At 38.3% G+C, this 22,563-nt stretch overlaps 1 protein-coding gene across 1 annotated transcript; it reads left to right on the top strand.

The window, feature by feature from the left end:
* The first annotated feature begins 3,696 nt into the window (after positions 1-3,696).
* EMB1687 (ribonuclease P family protein / Rpp14 family protein) lies at positions 3,697-20,086 on the top strand. Its single transcript, XM_090005310.1, has 4 exons — positions 3,697-3,828; positions 10,396-10,593; positions 10,952-11,089; positions 19,599-20,086. The coding sequence occupies exons 2-4, from the start codon at positions 10,416-10,418 to the stop codon at positions 19,745-19,747; spliced, it is 465 nt and encodes a 154-aa protein (XP_089861436.1). The 5' UTR covers positions 3,697-3,828; positions 10,396-10,415; the 3' UTR covers positions 19,748-20,086.
* The last annotated feature ends 2,477 nt before the right edge of the window (positions 20,087-22,563 follow it).

Below are 22,563 nucleotides of genomic sequence, written 5' to 3'. Positions count from 1 at the left end.
CGGTCCTTATCGCAAGGTCGAGATCCACGACTCCGAGAACTATCAAGAGATTCTCTTGCCATGACTTGAAGTTTGTGCCATTAAGCATGGGAATAGAATTTATACTGGCAGTAATATTAGCAGGAGTGGAAATAGCTGAATCAAAATAAAATAAACTAGTCATGCTCACATAATTAACATAGTAATAATAACGAATTCAAATAACGGTAAATTGCATTTCAAGATATCGACACTCCATTAATATCCCATCTTTGGATAGGATATTAACTTGTAATTGACATCTTGGTGTAGTAATCAAACATTAACAGTAAGAACATGTCGAACAATGACCTTTCTTTGGGCTGATCTATTGCCTACATGTAATCCGAATAACTATCACATGTTTATTACCACAGGTGCTCGTGTAATTCTGTTAAATATTGATCTTCCTTTGGGCCGATCATTATTTACATTATTACACTTGCATAAAATCCTTTTATATTTTGAAATGAATCGATTTCCACAAGAGAGGTCACTTTGGTGACATGATGTTTCAATCAATTAATCTCAAAATACATATAACTTTTCCAATATTTGAATTCAAAATTATTTGGCATAATAAAATTTAACAGATCCGAAATTGATCAAGAAAACAATTAAATTAGCCTTAAGATTGAAATAAAATTGACTTAAAAAGTCAATATATATTCTGTTTATAATTGTTTCAAAATTAACCTCTGTTCTGGAAATAAAGAAAAAGTGTAGGGCAATTGTGTAAAATGTTATTCCACAAAGAATGCGGAAAGGAGTTAAACCGCTTCACGATTTTTCCGCCGTGCACGTCTTCTTTTCGGCGAAAAATCAGTAGCAAACTGAAAAAAAAAGAAAAAACCGGTCGCCGGTCACCTTGAGGCAGAAACGGCAGGTCACTGCTCGCCTGTGAGGCGACGCCGGTGGCATTCCCTTCACAGAATGGACGGAATCCTCAGTCCGGCGGATAGAAAAAATGAATCCCATCATTTGGCCGACGTTAGATAAAAGAAATTTTCTGGTCGACGAAAGGTATGATTGAAAAAAAAAAACATTTTTCCGGTCATTGAATCTTTCGTTTGTTGAAAAAGATATCAGTGTTTCATTCAGCCGATCAAAAATAAATTGCAGCATGTATACTGATATCACGATTGAAGTTCATGTTGCAAATAACAAAAAAAAATGTGCTTGCAGTTTCTGTGTGTTACACAGAAATGTCCTGTACGAAGATGCAGAATCGAAAACTATGCTTAATCTCAAAATGTATAACCTTTTAATGTTTCTAAATGATCTGTTCATGTATGGCTCTGATACCACTTGTTAGAATAAGCATTCAATCCCATAGATCAACATGTCGAATCATATAGAAACTTTGATAGAATTATGTAAACGGAAGCGTACCTGAATCCATAGCAACAATTGCTGAAGGTATGATCTTCTAGATCAATATACTTGATTTTCTGTGCTCTTGTTTCCTGTAGCTTCTTCTCTCTCTTAATGGGATGTAGAGGAATGTTCAAGTATGTGATCTAGGGACCATGACCCCTTTATCAAAGATGATAATCACCTTTTGGGTAATTACACTTTAGCCCATCATTAAAGTGTAATTACACCTTAGTCTCTACACATTAGAGCACCACACCCTATGGATACATTAAAGCTTAAATAACTTAAATAGAAATTAATCACTTTTAAGAAAGCTTACAAATTGCCAGTTTATAACACATAATTATTATACATATAAGTCCAATGTTGGATAAATGATCCATCATATAGAAATTGATAAATTAAGGTTTTTATCACATGAATATCAGAGAATTGGGGTTTATTTTTGTTTTTTGGTCGGTAACGCTTGAGCATGGAGGGATCAGTGGGTTAGGGTTTTGGGTTTTTTAGGACACATTGAGGATTTTGTCAATTGGGGTCATGGAGATGGATGTGAAATGTGGGTCAGAATGAAGTGCAGAAACATGTTTTTAATTTGGTTGGACTGGATATAACCAAAACCGGGTTTGTGTTTGGCCTGGCCAAGGACAATTCTTAACCATATATGCATACCCTCCCTTTATCAGGTGCCGATGTGTATCCAGAATTGCTTAATAATCTGATTCTGGACTTTGTGAAATTTCCCCATTAAATGGGCATCACACGTCTTTTATCGACAATTACTACATAGAGAGAAAAGGATGGAGTTGGCACAATTTATAACGAAATTCATTTAATGGTAGGACTTGAATATTTATCATCAAGGAACTTTGTTCTGTGTGATTTTAATTGGGTGCATTGTGTAGATGCTTTAGTTGTTGCAACCAAGTAGTATGTGTTTGCATTGGATATGGTTGAACCGTTGAAGTCATTATCCATCACTGATAGGACTTGGGAAGTGGGCTATGGTTGAAGTTACACAAGGGAGTAGCTATACAGTGCAAAACCTTCCATCACCCTTTGCTACTTTTTGCCCTGTTAGGTGCCTTATTTTCCTTAATTCCCTTGATGTTATTATTGGAACCATCATCGTTATTCATGCCATACCATATGGAAGGTGTTCTTCAACACAGAATAGATTGCCCTGCCTCCATCTTCTCATAATTAGCCACTTACCCTTTGCTCGTCATTTTTTTTTTTGAATTATGGTTCTTTCAGTTTTGTTATGCAAATCACAAACAACATGAAGCAAAACACAAAGAAGTAGAGAAGAAGAAAATGAAGAGGGCATTACGTGGTTTTGGCCTTTGGCCTACATCCATGGGAGGAGGAAAGGAAATCTACTAGCAAATGTGAGGAATACAATGGCAACCCAAGAACTCTCAAATCCCCAAAGCATCCAATACAGCCAAAACTCTTTATGTCCCAAAGAGAGGCAAGTTCTCCATCATGAAAGGAAGAAACCCTAAAGCGGCATGTTAAAAAATTACAAAAATAGCACAGGCCGTAGCATGGGGCTTCATCCCTACATCCTTAGGGAGGGGTGGTGGGCTCTGGGCTTGGGCCATATGGTCTTCCAAAAAGAATTGGTTGGATCAGGTCATGCATAGAAGCTGGTCAAGAATTCAAGACACCTATAACAATTTTCTTTTGTTCATCCTTCCAGATTTGACCATCCTCTTTTTTTGTGACGAGTCATTAGTCACATTCAGCAATCTCTTTTATCTATATGTAAATATTTAGGTTAACTGTTTGCTACTATTGAAGGTACTGCAATATTCAGAAGAAATTTATATGTTTGTATTGCTCTTTGCAGATCAGACATGACATACGTGGTTTGCAAAGTTTTTTTAGTAGAAATCGAGTTTTGAGTCATGCATTTGTTAGTACCAATATTTTTTGACTAAAAATGTCTTTTTACTCAGGAAAACGTAATCCAAGGTGTGAAACTAGCAAATGAATCTTGTTGAACACATCTATATGTTGGGATTTAGTTGATACAACTTGCACCTATGTTTTTGAGCTCTATAGTATGGTACCTTTGATAGTTTCTTAAAAAAATAAAAAGAAAAAAGTACTTTTATAGTTTATTCCAGTGTTTACGTATCGTACCTGTAAAATCCAATGAAAAAAGATCTGGACCGGGTTGGATTCGGATCCGACCCGGGTTGGATCCGGATCCGACCCGGATCCAAACCTGATACCCCCCCGTGCCTATTTAAAGCACGGAGAGCTCCCTCTCCCGCAACTCCCTCTCTCTACTCCCTCACCCTCGCCCGATCCTCTCTCCCGCTCTCGCCTTATTTCCGGCCGACAGACCTCCGACGAGCTCCCTCTCTCTCTCGCTCGTCTGCCGACGCCAGCGACCTCAGCCCCCTTCCGCGGCCCTCTCAGGTAACGCCTCCCTTCCCCTCTTCTTCTCCTGTTGTCTTCTTCTTCTTCGTCTTCTTTTTCTTCTCTTTTGCAGGCAAGCCGACAGGGACGTCACCCCTGCCGCCTGTGTCCGATTGTTCGGCAGGGGCTTTTGCCCCAGCCTCTTGCTTTTTGGAAGGCTGGCAAGGGGCGATGCCCCCCTGCTGCCTGTTTTTGATCGGTCGGCAGGGCTTTCCAGCCCCTGCCTTCCTCTCTCTTTTTCTCTCTTATCTCCGGCCTGCCTGTCGTTTAGTGGATCGGCAGGGGCTAAAGCGCCTGACTGTCATTTTCTGGCAGGCCGGCAGGGGCGATGTCCCTGCCTCCTGAATCCTTGGTCGGCCAGCAGGGGCTGGCGCCCCTGCCTGTCTTTTCCTGGCAGGTTGGTAGGGGCGACACCCCTTGCCTCCTGCATATTACAGGTCGGCAGGGGCCTTGGCCCTGCCTCCCCCTTTCCGGCAGGCCAGCAGGGGCAACGCCCCCTGCAGCCTGTGCTTAGTCGATCAGCTGCCCTTCTTTTCCAGCAGACCGTCAGGGGCCCCTGCTGCCTGTATTTTTTGTCAGGCAGGGGCTTCGTCCCTGCCTCTTTTTTTTCCTTCAGGCAGGGGCGAAGCCCCCCCCCCCCCCTACCTCCCTCTTCGCTAATGTCAGGAAGGGGCTTCGCCCCTGTCTCTTTGCTTTTCATGCCGTCAGGGACGAAGCCTCTGCCTCCGCCTCCTTGCTCCCTCTCTTTTTCAACCATCGGGGAAGGGGATGCACCCTTTCCTTGTAGACTGTTAGAAGCAGGAAGGGGTGCAGCCCTTTTCCCTTCTCCTTTTCCTTTTCTGTCAGACAGGCAGGCAGGGCTGTGCCCCTTCCCCTTTCTTTTCCTTTCCTTTTTGTTGACCTGCACTTACATAAGTGCAGCCTTGAGCGTACCCCATCTCGCTTGTTGTTTTAAAATATGCTAGTCACACTTATGCATTTCAATTCTCTAAAAAGGGGATTCTTAGCGCGGACCTACTTTCCCAAATGCGTAGTTGCAAAGCAGAAAATGAGAGTCTTTCTTGTTGCAAGATGGCAACCAAGTATCTCAAATTGCTATATTTGAGAGAAGCATGTTTATTACTTCGGTTGCGTATCTGATACGACTCGGACAACCTCGATGAGGGGCACTGCCACATGTTGGGGTGAGATTCTATTGAAAAACCCGTATCACATTTATCGAAGCTAGTATCGAGCCATACACAACACATGGGTACTATGATAAACAAATGAGAGATCCGTGGCGATCTCGTACCGTGCAAACGGCACAAGAGTTGTATTTCTATTTCGAAAGATAAAATATGCCAAAAATGAATTTTTGCATTACATTATATCTTTACGAAATATTGTGTTGGGGTTTCTTTTTGAGAAACCTATTACTCCTTTCATTGTGACGTACTTGTAGACATTCACGTCATGTTAGTACTACAATGATTGGATGAGATGGTCATGCGACTTCAAATCGTGCTATTGGCATAATGTTGAAATCACATAAATAGTGATGATTTGCCTTTACAGGCAAGATGCTCGAGTTGGGTCGAAAGACTAGAGCATGCAGAATGGGTCTTTAGTTAAATAAAACCTAAAGCACCCATTCGACCAGCTGTTTCTCGTCAAGGGAGAGGATGAGATGGTACAAAAACTTCAATGGACAAGTTCTTAACAACCACCCCTCGGGCAATGACTCGATGTCCCCAGTCATCAGAGTTAGGGGACGAGACTACTAGAGATTATCCTAGGTGGTAGATCCCAGAAATTTATGCAGAAGTAGGATGCATCCGTTGTCTACGTATGCCTTTGGGGAATCCTCTTTCGGTCACCGACCGTCTCCTTAGGAGCGGACTCAGCTAGCTATTCGGGGTATTGAAAATACATGGCATAATAGACCCCCAAACTAGTCTCAGTTGTTTCTACGATTTGTGTCTTGCGTGTACTCACATGCCAGCTAATTATCGAAATAAAAGTTATACTACTTACATTACTTGTTGGATGCACACTGTGTGTTGATTAAGTGTTAATGTTAATTGTATCATTTCTCTTAAGTTAATTAACTGCTAATGCTAGTTGTAATATTTCTCTTACGTTGATTAACTGCTTATGCTAGTTGTAGCATTTTTCTTTGCGCTGATTTACTATTGATGCTAGTAGTAGCTTTTTTCACTTGTTTAAATTGCTAAGCATGATAAAATTAAATGCAAGTACTTAATTCTATTCTCTATTGTCTTATTTGTGCACCTACCAGTTTTTTCGTGAAACTGACCCATGTTATGGGCACAAGTGTTGAATAGTTACGCGACAGGCGATGACAGGATTGTAAGATGATCTCAAGATCCCACTGTTTCTACTGACAGCTCGCGTCCTGGACTTTTGGGTATTTGGCAAGGGTTTCCTTAGGAAAACCTAATTTTGTATAACTCGAAGTTATTTTTAATACAAATGGCTTATAAAAATGTTTGCAAGTTATTTCTGTTTGGTGAATGTGGATTTTTATGCTAACGTGCCCAATGTTGTCAACTTGCCTTTCTTATTCAAAGAAAAACGTTTTCGCTGATTTGTTAAACAAAACTCTGAAAAGAAAAGAATTTTCTAAGTCTTTTGAACTTTTGGAAATGTTTATAAGTTTGAAATTTTGGGGCGTTACAATACCATGTATATCTTTACTTTTTGAAAATACAATACGATACATATTCGTATTGCGATACAAATCTGTATCATGCCCGTATCGGGTGTATCATACGATACACCCCTATATTGTATTATATCGTACAATATAGGGTACGATACAAGTGTGGCACACTTAAACTTACTTTTTAAGTTTTGGGTTTTAAAGGCCTCTTGAGGGCCGACTTCTCCATTTATATAGAGGCTATTAGAAGGGAACCCAAGTACACTAGAAGCTGTGAGATCGATTTGGGGGCCTATTTGTGCGCAAGAGATAAGGCTTTTGCGATTTTTTCAAGAGTGTGTTTCCACCATTTTTTCACTCAAGGAAGTGGGTTAAGGTAAAAAATCTCTATTATTTGCTTCTTATTGAAATTTATTGGGAGAAGATGGCATTAGAGGATCCGTCTTGGCCATGGGGCACTCAAGTAATGAGTGAAAATCGATTAAAAATCGATTAAAAATCAAGTGCAACTATTGCCAAAATTCCTTTTCGATGGTATCTCTCGGTTGAAGCATCATTTAACCGAGACACATCATAATGTACAAGCATGCACGTCAAGGAAATTGCAGATGCCATGAAATGGTAATGCCAACAATCACTTGATGATCTAAGAGGAAAACGACAAGAAAAAGAGATAAATAAGGCAAAATTATGGAGCCTTGAGATGATGTGTATTACGAAGATGAGCTCCCTACTTCTGATCCTACAACTCCTAGCATAGGATCAGAAGTAGGAAGTTCTGCAGTGAAGGGGAAAGGTATGGTTGGTGCCAATAATAGTGCCGCCGTAGACACAAAAAGAAGAAGAGGAGGGAGTTCTTCAAGAGGAGATAGAGCTAGATGCTCTATTAGCAGTTTCTCTCTCTCTTAGGACTGTCCTTGGGGCACATCCCGACATTTGTCACTCTTCAACATTTAGTCGAGCAGGCGAATATCGTGGTTGAAAGTTGGTTTTATGATGCCTGCGTTCCTTTCAATGTGATAATTTTTTTTATTTTTAGGCCATGACCAGTATCGGGCCTGGATACAAGATGCCTTCATATCATGTTTTGAGAGGAAAGGTTTTAGATATTAATGTGAAAGAAGTGAATGCATATGGTGATGAGATGAGATAGTCATGGAGAGAAACTAGGTGTAACATCATGGCAAATGGGTGGACAGACAGAAAGTCAAGGACTTTGATAATTTTTTTTGTCTATTGCCCCAAAGAAACTATGTTTTTGAAGTCATTTTATCTGTCTGATACGCCTAAGACAACATATTTATTGCTCAGAGTTTTTTATCAGGTTGTGAAAGAGGTTCAACCTCAAAATATTGTAGGGCGATAGTTTAAGGATTGGCATAAACTTTTGGGTCATTCTTTTGGACCTCGTGTGTTGCTCATTGCATAGACGTCATGCTTACATCGACAATATGGATGGGATAAAGCAAACAATTGAATGCTGAAAAAAATTATTAAATTTATTTACAATCATGCATGTGCTTTGAGCTTAATGAGAAAGTACACTGATGGTGCCGAGTTGATTCGTAGTGCAGTTATTAGATTTGCTACGATTTTTTTGACAACCCAAAGACTAGTAAATAATAGAGCTGCAATAAAAAAATATTTTCATCAGATGAGTGTCATGCATATCCCCATACGCAAAAAGAGAGCCCAGAAAAATTATAGATATTGTATTCAGAAGTGAATTATGGGATTCATGTGTGAAGTTGAGAATAACTATACCTTTGGTGAAGGTGTTTTGATTGGTTGACAATGAAAGACAAATTAGCTATGAGTTATCTCTCCGAGGCCATTGATAAGGCAAAAAAGCTAATGATAATTTGAAGGGAAAGAAAAAATTATACATACTTACATGGAACATCATTGATTATAGGTGGACTGCACAACTTCATCAACCTCTTCATGCTGCAACATATTATTTAAATATTTCATTTAGATAGCTCTTACATTTAAAACAGATAGGAAAGTCAACAAGAGACTTTTGGATTGCATTGAAATGTTGAACCCTGAGTATAACATTTAAAATCAAATTCATAAGGAAATTAAAACTTATGATAATGCATTGGATGATTTGGGATGACCCGTAACAGTGCAAAACCATGCCACGATGCATCCAGGTAATTTATTTTGTCTATTTCAATTTTAATTGTATATTGTGATTTAGTTATGATATTTTGTATGATTGTATTTGTATCTGTTATTGTCTTATTGATTTCTCATTTTTGTTTTTTTTAGACATGTGGTGAGCCGAGTTTGGAAGTGATGTTTTAAATTTGCGAGTTTTTGCCATTTACATTCTTAGCCAAACATGTAATGCAAGTTGATGCGAGAGAAACTGAAGTTCTTTGAGTAAATCTATACAAAAAGAAGAAATATATTGGAGCACAAAAAGCTCAATGATCTCGTCTACATTTGCTACAACTTACGACTGAGGCAGAGATATATAAAATTATAAAGTTTATTTGTCATTTTCTGTGTTTAATTTTTTCATGTAATTTTTTTAGGCAATTCAAAAAGTTATCATCAAGGAGGCACAAAGAGCAATTCGATCTCATTAGTTTGAAACATTTTGATGAATTATATGCATATATTGAACAAGCATGCACTCTTTTGAAAGAAAAGGACATTGAGTGGATAAACGTGGAATGAGCACTTGAGGTAGATGACGAAGACCCATGTATGTTGGAGACGATGTAGATGTCGAAGGAGAAGAAGAAGATGATGATAATGATGATGAAGACGATGATTATGATTATTGAGGTTTTATATAATATGTTTTAAAAAACTTGGTTATCTAATACTTAATTATTCATAAACTTGGTTATTTTGTTTTTGTTATGGGATATGAAATTAGGAGTCTTGTGGCATGTTATTAATTGCATGATATTTAATATTTTGCATTGTTCTTGTGAGATATGCATGCAATATTATCTATGATTCTATATTAGTTGATGTTTGATGATGTCTCATGCGGCTCATAGAGATATTCATATATGATTTTAAGGTTGTATTTTGTGCAATTCATCATTGTTTCATGTGATAATGATTTTTTTTTTAGAATTTTTGCTAAATTTTTCTGATTTTTCTTGACTTTTTGAAATTTTTTTATTAAAAATTTATGACATTTTACAATACGATACGATACGGTGTTACTTTGGGACCGACCGATACGGTACTTACAACCTTGGTTGGTACTGCATTTTCCCCATGCAACTTTTTCCCCCTGTTTTAGAGGGGAATAACTTCTCAAAAAGGCAGAAATACAGGAGAGGAATTTATGCCTGTTTGCAAGGTGCACGTGGGGCCCACCAAAAAATAAAGTTTTTCCCTGGAGAGAAATTTTCATGTTTATCAAATGCACCCTTATAGTAGGAAATATTTATATTTTGTGCATGTGTTCAGTAACTGTCATGCACGTGTGTGATAAAACATTAATTATACTGATTGAATGCATGGTTATGTGACTTGTTGCACTCTTACATAGTTCTTTTTTCATTCTGAAGCAACCGTGTTAGTGATCAAAATGTGTATTGAATAAGTCTAGATTCCTTTTTTTTTTAAATTTTTGCATCAATGAACTGCTTGAACCATCTTTGGTTGTCTGTTTCTTACACTCATTGCAATTTAATCCACAATTGTCTGCTTGTCATCACTAAATTCTGGTAGTCAACTTTTTGTTCCATTGACTTTTTGATCACGTTAAGATGCAGATTTGACTTCATCCTTAACGTGGGAATATTAATCAATCTAGATTAAATTTCTAAGTATAGCAACCAGTTTAGAGTGTTTTCCAGAAATATCACCTTTTAAAAATACAAATATCTACAATTTGGATGATAAAACACAAATATCATTTGCAGGGTTAAATTGCTTTTCAAGAATGCCACCTTTTAAAAATAGGTATATGGTTGTGGAGGTTTTCTTGGACCCAAGCCGAGACCTAGCTGGGGATGAAACAATCCTTATCACTCAGTTTAATGTGTCAAAAGCTATTAAAGACAGCATTCAACTAAATTTTGGAGAATGTGGTTTAGCTGCATCACTTGGATCCTTTCAAGGTAAGCAATTTGCAGTTAGATTACTATAGTAACTTTTTCTTTTAAAGATGTTGCGAAGTTGTGAATTTTGTAAGAGGATTCTCTTGTAGATACAATGCCACAGAAATGTTGCTTGTGCATTTGCATGCCTTTGGAGGTTATGTTTGTAGATTGATGAACCAGATAATGGTAGGCTGACCTTGATATCAGCAATTGTAAGGCTTATCATGAATTTGCAATCTGGTGTTTCAGTATTGAAACCATGTCATGAGATGCACAAATAGCTTTCCAACAGGCAACAGCACATACATATGTTGAAACATCCGTCTTTAGGTTTTACTTCATCTATTTTCTTATTCTCTCATATTGATATTTGCAGTGAAGTATGTGAATCCAATAACAAAGCTATGCATTATCAGAGTGGCTCGTAAGGAATACCAAATGACATGGTCCGCTATCACTATGGTTAGGAGTATTTCACATTGTCCAGTTATATTCAATTTGCTGAAATTGAGTGGTAAGTCCCATTGTTTTGTAACTCTCGTTAGATAATTTTTTCAAGCTGATGGAATTAATATTTCTTAAAAAATGTGCATTAGGAAAAAGCAATTGTATGCTCTAGAAAACTACATGTTTGTAACAAATTTTGTTTTTAGTAGATGCAGTTGTGTTTCCAACTTTACAAAAAGATAATGTAAAAATTGCTCCCATGTTGTTAGCATGGTACATATCTTGATAGCAACAATTTTCAAGTTTAGTATTCTTTGAAATAGCTTGTAGATAGTTTTTTAAGTGAACTAACAAGTCTACTTGCTTAAGATTTGTGATTATGATTTCACTTGAATATGTTTTCTGCAAGAACACAAAAGACACCTGCTGGTCATGGTATTTCCTTCATGTTGTGTGCCACATATTGTTTGAACTCCATGGAACTGCATCTATTATACTATAGCTACCAGGAATCATTCTGTAGATACGCAGTCACAGATAAGGGCGATGTATTGAAACTACTGTGAGTATTGCTGTAAATTCATAAAATGATATTAAAGGCAAAATCTCACGATATTTTGAAAATATCAGAAATTTATGTGTATCGTAATAATATCACTATCAGTTGCTTTTATGTTTTTACTTGTTTTCTATATCTTAATTTTGTTTTTCTTCTTTCTTTTATTGTATGTGTATTTATTATCTAAACATGTCACTTTCTTACTTATTTCTACTAGCATATTTTTTTAAACTTATTAACCGTCAAGTTTTTCTTGAGATTTATCAACTAAATCTATATTATTGCAAAAATTTGCCCTTTCGAGATATATCCGAGACCGATATTTGTGACTATCACAGATACTATAGGGGAATTGTTCATCTTATGATGTTTTCCTACATTGATGACAATGATTTAGATACTGTGTTTATGTTGCTTGGTGGATTTATGTGGCGTTAGGGTCTAAAAGAGTTGGGAAGAGGCATGCTGTGGAATTTAATAATATGATCCATTTTATAATGGATCTGGTGAAGTAGGGTTAACCTGTTTAATGGGTGATAGTAGGGTTAGGGTTTGGGAAGTGATATAAATGTAAAAATATGTGTTCTTTTGTTTTTTTGATGAAGAATTAAGACCTCTGGAGGTCGTTCCTCCTCGAATTGGAAACCCCCCCTCTATATTTCCATCTTCTTTATGCTAAAACTGGTATAATGAACCAGAATATAAACAAAGAAAAAGAAGAGAAGACATTGAAGATCAGGGACTGTTGTTTCTTCCTTTTCAATGATTCCCAATGAATGATCATGGACTGCAGTCCTTTACATTACAATGGAGCTTTCCTTAAAGAAATAAAATACATAATGGGAGACCCAACACAACAAGGAAACCAAGGTAACGTTAGCTGTATTGGATATGAGTTTTGGATCTGGATCTAAAACCCAAATCCAATATTGCTATCTCGTAATAACCTGATGCAGGGCAGGATTCAATTGGGCCCATCGTGCCACCCGATCCGCCACAAAGGGCAGATGAGCGACCTCGCGTGTATGACTCACTTGCAGGGACGGAGCCACGACGCATGGAGGTACACCTGTGCACCTACTCCAGGCGTGGTGGAGTTCGCACGCCCCAGAACCAACTGCAGATAGAAGTTGACCCGGATTGCAGTTCAGATCCAAGTTTGGACCCGCGACCCGGGTCCAGTAAATAGCCTTTAAAAGGCCCACTCCTAGGGTTGCGTGGGGGACAGTTTCTGAAAGCTTCAGCCGTCATTCCCTTTCTGCATTTTGCTTATTCCTCATTACTTGCATCCTTGTTTTTTCCTTAATTTCTTTACTGTTAGTTGTTTCCCATTGTTTATTGAAACTTATTGAGATTAATAAAGAAGTTCAGCCACACCGATTCACGGTGGGCCTCTGTTTTCACTCCTCCGACGTGGGCTGCATCATAACCTCTCTCAAGTTGTACATGGTAATCACTATTGACACTTGGACTTCAAATACCAAAATCTTTCCTTTGTCAAACACTTGGTGAAGAGATATTGATCTATATAAGTATCTAATTGCATAAATATGAGCATTCATTCAATCAAAAACTAACGTTAACAACAAAATGCATATTAGCACTAACAACATCATGTCATAATTAAAAAATGCATGTTAACATTAACAACCAAATGTTAATGTATTTGTCCAGAATTCTTCAAAATGAGAGCGTTAACATTCACAATTACAATTGAAAGACCCCAAAAACATATAAATGGCCAATAGCTCTATGATATGAATTAGGGCCTAGGCTCTTGTTGTGTCTCGTCATCATCAATATTTAAGTCTTCAATATCATCATCTGAAGAATCCATATAAATAGGTTCTCTTTCATCTTCATTCTCTGACTCTTCATCATCTACACTTCATCCATGTCCTCAATTACTTCTTTTGCTTTTCTTTTTCCTTCAATAAAAAATCATGTATTAAATATTTATGTTATGTAATTAAAAAAATACATTTATATTCATAGCTAGGTAAAAGGAATATAACTTTACCTCGATCTCTTGAAGACATGTCTTGCCTAGAACCACTTTGTGAAACATGAGGTGAAGTGACTTTTTCAATAGGCACATGCTCAATTGCATTTATGTCAAAGTTCAGATCCAACCATGAATCCTCCAACCAATTGGGATCACTTGGCAACACTGGATCTTCCTTCTCCACAATCCACTCATCGTCTGAGTCTATATGATCTAGACATATAGGGTCTTTGGTAGCCCTCCTCTTCATATTTCTCTCTCTTAAATTCATATTGTACATTAAAAAAACCAATGCATTCATCTTCTCTTGTTCAAGTCTATTCCTTCGTTTTGTATGCATCTATAATTTCAAATCATTGATAATCAAATATAAGATAATTAAACTTATAAAAATGTATTTCAAAAATAAAACACAAAGTCACAAACCAATGAGAAAGTACTCCAATTCTTCTCACAACCCGATGCACTGCATGTCAAACTTAAAATTCGAATTGCAAAATTCATCAACTAAGGATTTTCGTGCCCAAATGAACACCAATCGGCTGCATTCAAATAAAATAATAATAAAATGATAAAAACATTAAGAATGTCATAATTAACAAAAACATAAAAAAAATATTGACAAATAACAATATAATTTCCAACTTACTAGGACTTTTTAATTTTCTTGTTGTAACAATTGCCTCTCTGCCAAACAAGCCCTTTGCCTTTTTAAATGCATCGATTTGTGTTGTAATTTTCAACCGAATATTTGCATCAGAAGCTAATTTTTCAACACAATCATAAAAGTCACTCATAACTTCTCCATCAGGGTTGAAGTTGTCAGCATAATGAAAATGTGGATTTAAATAATAGGCAGCATGCAAAGGCTTATGAAGTTGCAAGTCCCATCGTCTATCAATGATATCCCAAATAGGTTTATATTTTCTTTCGACATTGTCAAGGTTTGAAGCAATTTTCTTTTTCGCTCTATCCATTGCCTCATACAAAAATCCCATAGCAGGTTCGTTTGCATCAACGAGTCGCAACACTTTCACGAGAGGTAGTGTAGCTTTAATTGCATATGATATGGCAACCCAAAACTTATGATCATTAAGAACAATATAAGAAATGTTCTTAACATCATATTTCTTATAGTAATTAGATGATCTAAAATTTGAAGATAAGAACATCGACTTTAACTCTTTCTTATAACATCCAATACTATGGAAGTATAAGATATGTTGTGGCAAAACGAGTGACGGATGGACGCAGAAGTTTTTTCTTCTGTGTGAATTTTCTTATTAAATTTAATACCCATACATGACTATAAATGTATCTTGTAATTTTTTTTGCCTTTTCCGCTGTATCTTTAAAAATTGATATCTTTTCAATATCTTCTAACATAAGATCCAAGCAGTGCGCTGCACATGGTGTCCAAAAACATGTTTTTTCTGCTGTTAACATATTCTCAGCTGCCACATAACTTGGTGCATTATCTGTAATGAATTGCACCATATTACTTTCACCAACTTCTGTAACTTCTTTAACTTCTTCAAATAACTTACACAAATTTGCACAAGTTTTTTTCATGTCGCTGATGTCAACGGACTTCAAAAATACTGTCCCAGATGAGCTGTTCACAAGAAAACTAATTAAGTTTCTTCCTTTTCATCTGTCCAACCATCTGCCATAATGCCGCAACCAACCTTTGGCCATTCTTTTTTTGAACTCTTTTAAAATTTCATGAGTACAATCTATCTCGTCCTTCAAAATCTACGTTCTAATCTCGTGATAAGAAAACGGTTTGAACCCTCGCCCATAATTTGCAATAGCTTCTACCATTGCACCAAAATATGGACTGTTGCAAAGATTAAATGATAATACATTTGCATAAAAAAAATCTACCAATGACACGGCATACATTTTTTCTTTCATCCCTTTTGAAAGCAGTTTTTGTTGTGGTTTGTAGTGCTTTTTTGTTCCCAAAAAGGTTCATAGGACCACCTGTACTTGTTTTTGCATCACTACATGATCCACTAGTTTCTTTATTCACATTATCACCTGTTGATGATCCAAAATAAACACTTCTCCCGATATCCAACTTGTTTTGTTCTAACTGTTCTTTCTTTTGCTTCTAATCATTTAGATGATTCTGAAAAAATCTTTTCACATCAGGTGGAACCGCTTCACACATGCTTACACCATGTTTTGTGCCAGCTAAGTGATGTTTTAGCCTATAGATGCCTCTTGTACTCTATTTATAACAATAATTGCAAAATACATGTCCTACGAGTTTGGAATCTTTAGTGGGATTTGGAACTTTAACTCCATGATTCCATCCCACATCTTTTCCCATTGTTCAACTGCAAAAATACATATAACAAAATATATATTAACATCATGCATTCTGTTGACCACATTACATGAAAACAAATGCAAAAAATGTAAACCACATTCAAAACTTGTCATGTTTAGTCAAATTTTTTAAAGAAATCTAAAAATCAACATACTGTATTACACTAAAACTTCAACATAAGTATTAATGTAGTGTAGTTTTTTTTAACTAGTCTTACAAGTATTAATGTATCTAAAAACGATAATTAATAAATCAACAACTAAATTCTCATTTAAATGCAGGAAATAAAATTTTTGAGAATGAAAATAAACTTAACAAGAAAATGTAACAAGAAAAGGATGGCAAATGCAAGCAAAACAATAAGACACCCGATGCAGCGAACTATTAGTAGTGATGCGAACACATATTAGCAACTAAAAGTAAAGATACAAATAGTTAACTAATCCAAGAGGAACAATGCCAACATTTAGGCAGATTTGATATGTGAATCAACGATAAATTACTAACAATGCATATAGAAGTATATTGTACAACCCAACATCCAGTTGCATGACGCCTATACCAGCCTAAGCTAATCAAAAGCAAGTTCATGTTCATGGACAAAATCTAAAAAGACAGTAACAGAGAGAGATATATAAGAGCGCAAACCCTGCAAACAGTCGCAGTTATCAGCTTCCTTCCTCGCTAGTTGTCGACAAGGCAAATGACAGGGGGGGGGGTGGAGCCCCCTATCGGCAAAGCAAGGAGGACAGGGGGAGCAAAGCCCCCCTATCAACAAGGCAAATGGCAGGGGGGGTTGGATCCCCCTGCCGGCAAAGCAAGAAGGACAAGGGGTGCAGAGCCCCCTGCTTGACGACAAGGTGAGCGACAGGGGGCAGAGCCCCTTACTGAAAAAGAGAGACAGTGGGTTTCGCCCCCCTGTCGGTCGACCAAGAGAGAAAAGCAAAGGGTGGGGACCCCCTCCACGAGAAGTGACGACAGGAGGGCACCGCCCCCCTGTCGGTCGACCCCAAAAGAAAGGCAGGGGGTAAGCCCCTGCCGACGAGAGGCGACGACAGGGGGCACCGCCCCCTATCAACAAGGCAAATGGTAGGGGGGGTTGGATCCCCCTGCCGGCAAAGCAAGAAGGACAAGGGGTGCAGAGCCCCCTGCTTGACGACAAGGTGAGCGACAGGGGGCAGAGCCCCTTACTGAAAAAGAGAGACAGTGGGTTTCGCCCCCCTGTCGGTCGACCAAGAGAGAAAAGCAAAGGGTGGGGACCCCCTCCACGAGAAGTGACGACAGGAGGGCACCGCCCCCCTGTCGGTCGACCCCAAAAGAAAGGCAGGGGGTAAGCCCCTGCCGACGAGAGGCGACGACAGGGGGCACCGCCCCCTATCGGTCGATCCCAAAAAAAGGCAGGGCCCTGCCGACGAGAGGCGACGACAGGGGGATCCACCCCTTTGTTGGTCGACCAAGAGAGAAAAGCATAGGAGGTTTACCCCCCCTGTCGGTCGACCCCTCACTGAGAAGAAAAAGTAAAGAAGAGGGTTTACCTGGCGGTGGAGACTTCGCCGTCACCGAAAAGCGCAGAGAAAAGGCGGCGTCGGGAATGTCGACCGAGGTCGTCGGAACGGACGGCGGTGGTGGTGAGTCACTGGCGCCCTCGCAACAGAGAAAAGAAGACGGTGGTGGCCGGCGGGTTGCTGACGCCTTCTTAACAAAAGAAGGTTTGAGAGAGGTGCCTGTGTTTTTTTTAAAGACACAAGTTCTCTCGAACCTTCGAGCATACGGGTCCGGGTCTGGGTCAGACTCAGGTCCGGGCCCATCCGATTTTCTAATGTGCGCCTCACGGTGAGGCACGCCTCGCCTCAAGGCGCATGAGGCGTACGCCTTGAGGGTTTTACGCTTTTTAAGTGCGCCTCAAGGCGAAAAGGCCCTTGCCTCGAGGCGAGGCGCGCTTTTTACGCCTTGAGGCGCGTTTTTAATAACACTGTTAAGGGCTTTTGTGTTAATATTCTGATATTTTTTTGTGTTTTTGTTAATTTTTTAGCATTCTATTGCGTATATACATGCAAAAATGTGTTGGCCGACCCTTTTGATATAGTATTTGGTGAAGATAAATGGATTTTAGGGCTTTAAATTAGGGTTTTTAAGTGTTAAAATTTTGGCATTTTATTACACGTGCATGCAAAAATATAAGGTTTGGTCAAACCCGACTAACTCTATTATGGTGATGAAGCAGTCTTAAAATTGGCTCTTGCTTTGATGTTTCAACATGGAATTCCTTATGGATGTCTAATTTGAATTCTTGTGTAATATATGTTGATTCATATCATAGGACTATGGGCATTTATATGTTTTTTGGGTCCTTCATTTGCACTTGTGAAAGTTGTAACACTCTCATTTTTGAAAGTTTTGGACAAATACATTAACATTTGGTTGTTAATGCCAATATGCATTTTCTGATGATGACATGATGATGAGAAATTTGATTGTTAGAGATTTTGTTACTTAATTTTGTATTGAATGCTCGTATTTTATTTTTTAGATACTTACATAGATCAAGTTATTTCATTAATGTTACTTTTACATATTAATCTCATAGTTTTTTGGTATTTATTTGAGATTTTCTATTTCTTATTGGTTGCTTGATCATAAAGCATTTTATTTATTTATTTGTAGTTTTAGATAATTTTTTAAAGTTTTTTATAATTTTCAAAAAAAAAATAGTCTTACTCTTTACACCTCGCCTCAGTTTTTGGTGGAGTGCTTCGCTTTTCACAACATTGATGCACACTCTTGTGCGTAGAGTACTGCACATGTCTTTGGCTCTATGTGTGCCCTTGGTGCCACACACTGTGCATGCTCAAACGCCCTTGCCGTGGCACTACCTGAGTTCATGGCTTGTGTGCACTGTGCACAAACCCTATGCACATGAGGCATCAGGTACTGGCTATAGCAGCAGATCAACCCACACACCCGGGTAGAAGCCTCCATCATGCATGCAGATGGTGTCTCCCATGCATCTCCCCTTCCACGTGTGTGTGATGCTCTCTAGCCATCTACCATCATCGGCCACCCACCACAGCCTCCCTTCGACAATTAGAGATTGATGGAGGCTAACATGCAGACATTAAACCTTTTTCGTTGTATGTAAAGTTGAAAACATTGCATTCCTTACTCCCTTTGGGAGCTTGAGATCATATCTTCCATTTAATTGAAGTCAAATTGTTTCCAAGATAAGAACTTTGGTTGTCAAATAAGATAGCTAGACCCCTAGAGTCACACTTTCTTAACCAAGAATTGGACAATATCACAAAGGATATATTAGGTTGTCCATCTTTTATTTTTTTGGTTTCTTTTCCCCGTACTCTTGGTAGTTTTGGATCTGTCACAGGGACTTGGCCAACTGGGTGCCGCACGCTACGCGACGCGGGTGCGGCACCCGGTGTGGTCAACCTGACCCTGGGTGCGGTCAACGCACCCCCGCACCCAAGTTTTTTGAAAGTGCCGCACCCCTGCACCCTCACCCATGTGACATTGTTTTGGATGCATGGACAACGCTTAGGTAATAATTTCATATGTTTATGGTTACTCTCTCGAACTAGAACCTTGAATTTTGATGCATGATATTGTGTTTTTTATATTAATGTGAAAAAAAAGAAAATTTTCCAAGCTTGTTCTTGTGATAGGAAGCTTGAAAGCCTGTAAAGCTGCTGCCTTGAAATATGATGAAGCAAAATTTGAGCATTACAAGCTTACAGCTAAAGATGGAAACTCACTGCAGCTTCTTCAACAAGTACACAACTGCTTTGAGAAAATAAAAGTTTTGGAGATGTAGATGTGTTTTGGTACTGCCTTATGAAGTTTTGTTGCCAGTCTATCTGAGAGAGAGAGAGAGAGAGAGAGAGAGAGAGAGAGAGAGAGAGAGAGAGAGGATAATGTTACCATCCGATAGACTGTCAGATTAAGTCGAAATAACTTACACCTACGAGTTTCAGCTCATTGATACCATATGGACGTCCACACCGAAGACTCCCTTTGTTATTTTGTTCTTTTGACAGGGCAAGCTTTGACCCTTTTACTCAATTTATACAGCTGTCATTTTTCTCTTTGTAAGGGTATTTGCATCAATATGTAAACCAGTAAAAGTATGACTAATATATTGATTTAGTGGAACTAATTAATTTAACTGTTGCAAAAGAGTGTAATAGTATTATGTGCATATACAAAAGAAAGGCAAGGTAGTTTTTCTAAAATTGAACTCTGAATAAAAGGAAATAATTATGAATTGAATGATTCTTACTAAATGATCCAAGGTCTTCTATTGTAAGTTATACTTATCTGGAAAAGCAGTATTCGACCCCATCAATTTTTTCATGCTTGAACCCTGGCTTGATATGGAAGATCTTTTTGTGCTCATCTCTGTTTTTTTGGTGCTCTTATTGAGCACATTTCACTCATCGTCTATGTATGAAAATGTAGACTCGAATATTTTAAGACCTATCCCCTACCATACCAGATGTCTGGTGCTCATCATTTTCAAAGAAAGTCGTCGCATTAGGCTTCCCTTGTATGGTGAACTTCCATTTTAGAATCTATTGTTCAGTTATATAATAATACAGAATTTGCTGAATAATATTCTTCTGTTATTGATGATTTTACTGCTGCTACGACCTGTATTGCTAAATTCCTTCTATTATTCTTGTGTCACTTGTTTTCTTCACCATAGTTGTATCCTCGCTGAGGCTATTGATATAAGATGCATTGATATAAGATGCAGTACCAGTCAACTTTTTCATTAAAAAAAGTTGGTACTACTTAAGGCAGCATTTGCTTTTTCATGAAAAAAAACAATACTACTAGGCAACATTTGCTTTTTCATGAAAAAAAGGTTGCTTCTAAGTGGTACTTGCTTTTACTTCATCCTTTTTATGTTCATTTAACTTTAACCCCTGGTTATCATGAACCGATGCATGAAGTGGAAGCTGGGAAGTGAGTGTTAAAATGTAATATGAAGCCTGAAGGGATGTTCGTTTTGAAAGCTACTGTGGAAGCCTGTGAGAAGTGCAAAGGAGTGAAAACACTGAAGAGATCCAAGGAGGACCAGCGGGTCTCTGCATGTCTTGCAGGAGCAGTTAGTGCACATCACTTTGTATCGGAACGTTTTAAGTTTGAATCCCAATGGTATGGTTGTATAACTGGTAGGGGTATGCCTAACCCCAGCTTTCTCTGTCGAAAAAAAGAAAAGATCCGAGCACCCAGACTTATGACGTTCTATCATCAACACTGGGTCGAGGTTGGATAATGAATAATAACTGAAAGGAGCTGAACAATCGCTCCAGGTCAAAGAAACCACTCCTCAGAAGAGGGCTTCAATGCCACGTCCTAGGTGTTTCCATGGAATCTCAAACTCTATCCCATCGAAAGGTACAACATTGACGGTTGATTTTCACTGGCGTCTAAACCAGCAAGTGGCACAAGTTTCTTGAAGTCTATGAAACAGACCCATGCAAAATACAGGATTGACTACCCATGGCCGGTTCATTTGGGACATAAGTCACAAGTACTCAATTCATACGTCACTAATGGAATCATTTGTCTTTGGAAAACAAAAAAAACAATGGAGATATTTTGACATAATTGCAATTTTATTAGAATATTTTTATAAGCCGATATAATCCTTTAAAAAATTGCAATATGTTCACATTCTTCTTTTAAAAAATATATCATATTTTATTACACTATTAACATGACCAAAACACTTTTTGTGATGCACATACACATATGTGTGTGTTCAATGCAATATTTTCTTTGGATTATTCTTGAGAAAACAAATTTTTAGTTTTGTGAGATATTTCCAACACATGGCTCCATTGCTTTTGAACAAGATGCAGACCAATGTTGTTTCTGTGGTCAAGAGGAGGAAACGGATGATCATGTATTCGTGCAATGCAGGGTAACGCAACGATTATGGAGAATAATCTGTCATCAGTTCGGGAGGTAGGAATACCCACGAGGTTCGGTGGCATCATCCTTAGAGCGGTGGGGTGAGGTTTCAAATTCAAACCCTTAAACAAGGCATGGCTGGTTACCGTCCAAGTAGCGGTTTGGAAGCTATGGAGCATACGTAACTCCATCATCTTTGATAACAAAATATTCAATGAATCTCAAATCCATAGAACATGCATGGCTGCAGTTAGAGAACACGTCCTTCGGATGTCATAATGTAGATCATCATATTGTATGCAAATAGAGCAATTCAGGAAGATGGAACCCTCCTCCAATCCATTGGCTCAAGCTAATTTTTTTCAGCATTAATAGGGACTAATGGCAGGCATGGTATACCTCAAGGGATCATCAGGGACGTTTCATCAAGGCAGGCTGGTGAATTGATCCCTCTCCAATTCAAGTCAGAGATTGGTTGCTGTGGTTAAAGGTCCTGGAAGATGTCCCAACAGATCAGTGCATGGTAATTGAAACATCAAGAAAGAACCAGGTGAGTCTCATAAATAGACGCTTGGAAGGAAGAGGTTCAACCATCTGGGGTTAGGGACCCTTGTCTCTAGATTGCTTTGCTTCCAGCGAGTTATGGTTAAATTCGTACACAGGGAGTTGAATGGCTTGGCCCAGTTTCTGATGAGAGTTGCTTTTTCA

This window comes from Nuphar pumila, chromosome 5 (assembly GCF_984573655.1).
Source record: "Nuphar pumila chromosome 5, dmNupPumi1.hap1.1, whole genome shotgun sequence".
Classification (NCBI taxonomy): domain Eukaryota; kingdom Viridiplantae; phylum Streptophyta; class Magnoliopsida; order Nymphaeales; family Nymphaeaceae; genus Nuphar; species Nuphar pumila.
This window is presented reverse-complemented; position numbering and strand designations above follow the sequence as displayed.